The 6,000-nt window shown below is 53.1% G+C and overlaps 1 protein-coding gene across 1 annotated transcript; it reads right to left on the bottom strand.

Annotated features, from left to right (window-relative positions):
* Positions 1 to 939: 939 nt before the first annotated feature.
* Positions 940 to 5,668, bottom strand: LOC129357637 (tyrosine-protein kinase Fer-like; the record flags this gene model as incomplete). The annotated part of the gene is given in 16 exon segments (XM_055026727.1): positions 940 to 1,721; positions 1,796 to 1,918; positions 1,987 to 2,141; positions 2,212 to 2,335; positions 2,421 to 2,515; positions 2,592 to 2,710; positions 2,802 to 2,858; positions 4,031 to 4,153; positions 4,242 to 4,448; positions 4,533 to 4,628; positions 4,700 to 4,886; positions 5,144 to 5,213; positions 5,216 to 5,265; positions 5,338 to 5,454; positions 5,530 to 5,606; positions 5,608 to 5,668. Coding segments are annotated over 16 exon segments (1,798 nt in total), but the record flags the coding sequence as incomplete, so codon positions are not given.
* Positions 5,669 to 6,000: the final 332 nt, after the last annotated feature.

Below are 6,000 nucleotides of genomic sequence, written 5' to 3' on the forward strand. Positions count from 1 at the left end.
ATTTTGTTTTGAGACACTGTGACTTTCAGACAAAAAGTGAGTTTCTCATGAAGCTGACAATGTTTCAACATCCAATTTAACAGCAATTCCTCCTGCTATAATTCAGCTAATTAAAGATGTTACATTTTAATCTGTATTTTGACAGACCATCACAATAAAAATCTGCCTTCTTGGAAATGCAGTTGTTCACTGAGAAAAAAACAGCTTTCTAGAGTATCGAAATACTCTGTTTCTCTGAACATGTGATTACATCGAATTTTACTCTGAACTCAACCAGTCACAGCAAAATGTCTGAACCAGGGGTGTCAACATCCAACGTCCTGCAACTTTTAGATGTGCCTCTGCTGCACCTGAATAGAATAATAGGTCATTAGCAAGACTCTGGAGAAGAAGGAGGAGGTAATTAAGCCATTTCATTCTTGTGTTTTGTACCTGTGGCACATCGAAAAACTGCAGGACACCTTGAGGACTGAAGTTTGACACCCATGATTTAAACAGCCAAATATCCCCAGGGGGCCTGTTGCGAGAAGCCTTCTTGGGGGCGTGGCCTGTTGCAAGAAGCCTTCTTGGGGGCGTGGCCTGTTGCGAGAAGCCTTCTTGGGGGCGTGGCCTGTTGCGAGAAGCCTTCTTGGGGGCGTGGCCTGTTGCGAGAAGCCTTCTTGGGGGCGTGGCCTGTTGCGAGAAGCCTTCTTGGGGGCGTGGCCTGTTGCGAGAAGCCTTCTTGGGGGCGTGGCCTGTTGCGAGAAGCCTTCTTGGGGGCGTGGCCTGTTGCGAGAAGCCTTCTTGGGGGCGTGGCCTGTTGTGAGACACCTTCTTGGGGGCGTGGCCTGCTGGGTTCGGCTCTGACTTCCCCAGCTGGTTCTGGTTTGCTGGACCAGAGGAGTTTCTTGTTGTCTTCATTATTATTTTATAAGTTTTCAACAGCATTTATGGTTTCATATTGCTGAGCTATACACACAGGAGGTCAAAGTTCAGAGCTCATTAGTGTCATTAGTGTCCTTCACCTTCATTAAACCAGACGAGTTTATGAAGTCTTATGATTTATTTTCATTATAAATGATACAAAATTTTTATAACAAGTTTATAAAGGAAACGATTAGTGCTGAAAACAACAAAACACTGGAGTTCATTTACTGTGACAGTAGGTGGCGCTCAGTTCTCACAAAGCCCAGAAAATGATGGTGACCAATCAGGAGTCACGTTTTGTTAGCATGACGCCATTTAGAGGGAAGTTTAGTGGAAGGCAGACTGGACGGGGCCTGAGGCGACAGACAGCTGGCTGTCAGAAATAAAAACTAATTAAAAAATAAATAAAGGAGAAAAAAAGAGCTTTAACGTGGAGCTTCTGTCGCCATGGTTACAGTCCAGGAAGTGCTCTGGGGGCGGGGCTTAGTGGCATTTCTTCACATTGTGTCTATAAAAAATGGCTGAATTGTCTATTTAGGCACCGTGTGTTTACATGTTCTTGGCTGTTTCTGTGGCGACAGCACCTGTATTGTCTGACAGGAAGCGGCCGCAGGCCTCACTTCCTCTCCATGGCCGCCAGCTAACGCAGGCCCCGCCCCCTGTGAGCGTGGCCTCGCCTCACTTCCTCTTGATGGCCGCCAGGTCTCTCTGCAGCTCTGAGAACTTGGGCCGGTCCTCCGGGTTGTACTGCCAGCAGCGCTGCATCACTTTGTACACGTCGTCAGGGCAACGCTGAGGACACGACATCCTGTAGCCTGGCAACCAAAAGACATCTCCACGGTCACCGCTAACCCTTTGATGGTGGCGACAGGCGGCGGCGCCCGCTTACCTTTCTCCACCTGCTCCCTGGCCTGCTGATTGGTCATCCCTGGGTACGGACACACCCCCAGGCTGAAGGTCTCCCACAGCAGGATGCCGTAGCTCCACACGTCGCTCTCTGAGCTGTAGCGACCTGCGGAGCACAGCCAGTCAGCAGACAGTCGCCAAGCGGCTTCGGGAGTGGGCGTGGCCAGCCGTTACCGTAGTTCAGGGCCTCAGGCGCCGTCCACTTGATGGGAATCTGCTTGAGTCCAGAAGAAGAATAAACGCCGTCATCTTCCTGCCGACTCATCCCGAAGTCGCTGATCTTCAACACGTTGCTTTCACCCACCAGACAGTTCCTGGCGGCCAGGTCCCTGGGGGTCAAAGGTCACAGTCACACAGCGCTCCACCAAGCCAGCTGCTTGCCTGAGTGACCGTACTCACCTGTGGATGCAGTTTTTACTCTCCAGGTACGCCATGCCGGCAGCAGCGTCCACAGCGAAGCGAACCAGCTGCTTCGTCTTCAGTTCGTCTTTCTTCTTCCTCAGGAATGACAGGAAGTCCCCGCCTGGTGGAGAAGCAGCCGCTCGGTTACGGCCAATAGGAAGCCAGCAGCAGATGGCCAGCCAATAGGAAGTGGAGGCTCCACCCACCTGAAACCAGCTCCATGACGATGTAGATGGGTTGCCTCTGAGTGCAGACGCCGATCAGCTTCACGATGTTGGGATGGTCGTATTGCTTGAGGATCCTGCAGCCAATCAGGTGAGAGCTTTAGCGGTTTTCTTCTTCTATGGTTGATGGTTTGAAGTGACCTGAGAGCTCACCTGGCCTCAGACAGGAAGCGGATCTTCAGCTCTGGAGGTAAATCCTCTTTACATGTTTTGACGGCAACAGGCACTTTGTCTCGCTGCAGCGTTCCTTTGAAGACCTCGCCAAAGTTACCCTGGCAACAGGCAAAGGCATTATGGGACACGGGAGCATCTAGATATGGCACGAGGTGACTGATGGAGGGGGGAAACAGGAAGTGAGGTCACCTTTCCTAGTAGTTCTCCCAGCACAACATCTTCATGGTTCAGGATCCACTTCTTGTCCTGAAGAGGAAACCAGACTTTCAAGATGGCGGCTCGTTGCAGCAGCTGCCGTGTTCATTCCTATTGGTTCTTCATCGCCGCCCAAAAGGCCCAGAGGTGTAACCACAGTTCATGCATTGAACTCGGGATGAAGCCTGAGCGCGGACCAATCACACGCCAGCGCAGCTGGATCTCTAAAGTTTCCCTGCTTTACCTCCTTTCACTCAAACTGGACTCACCTGTGTGGGTATTTCTATCAACCTGTGAAGATTCATGTTTCTCTGTAGAATTCATCACGTCTAAAAGCCACAGCGCTAGCTCTGCTCACGCAGCTCAATGTGAGCCGCTAATGTACAAGAAAAAAGCAAGAATTAAGCAATGTTTTATGAAAGAAAATTTTAAATAATTTTTCTAAAAAAATAAAAACAAGCAACATTTAGCCTGTAAAGGCTTTTAATACAGTTGGGAAAACCCTGATTTCTGGCCCCTGAAGTCCTGGAGGCCCTGAAGCAGAATCTGACTTAATGTGGATTAAACAGAAAAGCAAATAATTAACAATTTGAATCATATTTTTTGTGGTTTTTAAGACTATTGTTGTGGGTTTAAACACATATTTACCCAGCAATATTTTACATTTCCTGTCAACAACTTTTAATACAAACCATGAAGGACGGTCTCGGCGCCGCTGTAACCCCAACCCTAAACTTAACCCCAAGCCTGACCTTAACCCTGACCTTAACCCCAAGCCTGACCTTAACCCCAACCCTGACCTTAACCCCAAGCCTGACCTTAACCCCAAGCCTGACCTTAACCCCAACCCTGACCTTAACCCCAAGCCTGACCTTAACCCCAAGCCTGACCTTAACCCTGACCTTAACCCCAAGCCTGACCTTAACCCCAACCCTAAACTTAACCCCAAGCCTGACCTTAACCCTGACCTTAACCCCAAGCCTGACCTTAACCCCAAGCCTGACCTTAACCCTGACCTTAACCCCAAGCCTGACTTTAACCCCAACCCTGACCCGGGACCGACTGACGGACCGGTCCGTTCCGATTTATGTCTGAAATGCTTCTGAAAACAGCGAGGCGGTGCTAACGGTCAGTCTGGTCAGGTCGGTGATTTGATTGGCTTTGTGTCAGTAGAATTCGGCCCATTCATCACACACCTGTGCAGGTGTGTGATGGCGGGTTACCTTGACGACCGGGTTAAGCAGGACGACCCCAGACTTCTTGGTGATGACCTGCTTGGAGGAGAAGTGATGCTCGATGAGCTGAGGGATGGTGGGGAAGCCCGTCCCTTCAAACCGGTACTGACTCTACCAGAGAGAGAGAGAGGAGCCGGCGGTGGGTTCGGTGACCTCTGACCCCACCTTCTCCGGTGGGCCTGAGCGTGAGAATACGTACGTCGGCGAATTGGATGATGAAGTGCCGCCTCTGGTCGTCAGAGAACACCGACAAGACGTACTCGCCCGGCTTCCCGTGGCTTTCCCTCACCAGGAAGTCCCCCTGCTGCCGTAGCAACTCCTGAGCCTCGGTGCGGGGGATGGCCCCGTGGTACCACTCCTGCTCCGCCAGGGGGCGCTCCGACGTGGGAATCACATCAAAGAACTGCTACTCAAACGAAGGCCAGAAGAAGAAGACATGACCAGCGAGACCAAAGCACAGACAGAGAAACGCTGTGGAAGGACGACCCACCGAAGTGGAGGAGCCCAGCACGGCTTTGGGCGAGCGCATCATGCTGGCCAGCGAGTGGCGCAGCGTATCGAAGCGGGAGCTCTTCTCCTTCTTGTCCTGCAGGCCAGAGGGTCAGAGGTCAGGAGGAGAGCCGGCTGTCATTGCTCTGAAACGCCACCTTCACCCACCGTCGATGACACCGAGCGCGTGTCGTCCTCATACTGCAGTGCTGGCGGCGGGGAAGCGACCGCAGCGGTAATCTTGGCGTCCAGCAAGGCCTTCTGGGAGAGGAGGCAGGCCTCTGAGCTGCGCAGTGATTGGACGGCCTGACGCAGCTCCAGCAGGGACAACTTCTGGCTCAGCAATAGGACGCAGCTGCAGGTGAGAGAGACAGGTGAGGCCTGGCTCCGCCCCCTTCACCCCACTGGGTGAGGCCTGGCTCCGCCCCCTTCACCCCACTGGGTGAGGCCTGGCTCCGCCCCCTGCACCCCACTAGGTGAGGCCTGGCTCCGCCCCCTGCCGGCCAGCCGGCTCAGGAGGAGAGCCGGCTGGAGCCAGGCCTCACTAGGTGAGGCCTGGCTCCGCCCCCTGCACCCCACTAGGTGAGGCCTAGCTCCGCCCCCTTCACTCACTCGCTTTTCCTGTCGGCGTTCTGCTGGCCGGTCTGGATCCGGGCCTCCAGGTCGTCTGCCAGCGTCTCCTCTCCTGCAGGTTCTTCTGGGTCAGCGCCAACTCCTCCGTCTTCCACGATAACCTGGACAGGAGGTCAGAATGGGCTTTTACTCTGGAAGGCCACAGGAAGTGCTTTTATGCAGCAGGCGCTCACGTGTTCTGCAAGCTGTCTGCCGTTAGCGTGTTCCACAGGATCTCGTTGGCCGGGATGTTTTCCGTCTCGTCCAATAGGGACGCATCGAACTCCACGTTCGCCTCCGGTGGCACCGACCTGACCGCGGATGAATGGAGGGTTACTACGGCGAGCGGGCATCGCCGCAGCCTTCGCAAGGCGGGCCGGACTCACCTGTAGGCGTCGATGAAGTGCTGGTACTCGGCCAGCGGGTCTATCTGCTGGACGGACGCCGAGATCTCCCGATGGACCGCCGACGACTTCCTCCGTCAGCAGACTGCTGATCTCACAGTACTCCTCCAGGATACTTTTACTAGAGTACACAGAGGTACCTGAGAGTACTACAGGGTACTACAGAGTACACAGAGGTACCTGAGAGTACTACAGGGTACTACAGAGTACACAGAGGTACCTGAGAGTACTACAGGGTACTACAGAGTACACAGAGGTACCTGAGAGTACTACAGGGTACTACAGAGTACACAGAGGTACCTGAGAGTACTACAGGGTACTACAGAGTACACAGAGGTACCTGAGAGTACTACAGGGTACTACAGAGTACACAGAGGTACCATGCAGTACTACAGGGTACTACAGAGTACACAGAGGTACCTGAGAGTACTACAGGGTACTACAGAGTACACA

This window comes from Poeciliopsis prolifica, unplaced genomic scaffold (genome assembly GCF_027474105.1).
Source record: "Poeciliopsis prolifica strain line A6 unplaced genomic scaffold, Auburn_PproV2 SCAFFOLD271, whole genome shotgun sequence".
Classification (NCBI taxonomy): domain Eukaryota; kingdom Metazoa; phylum Chordata; class Actinopteri; order Cyprinodontiformes; family Poeciliidae; genus Poeciliopsis; species Poeciliopsis prolifica.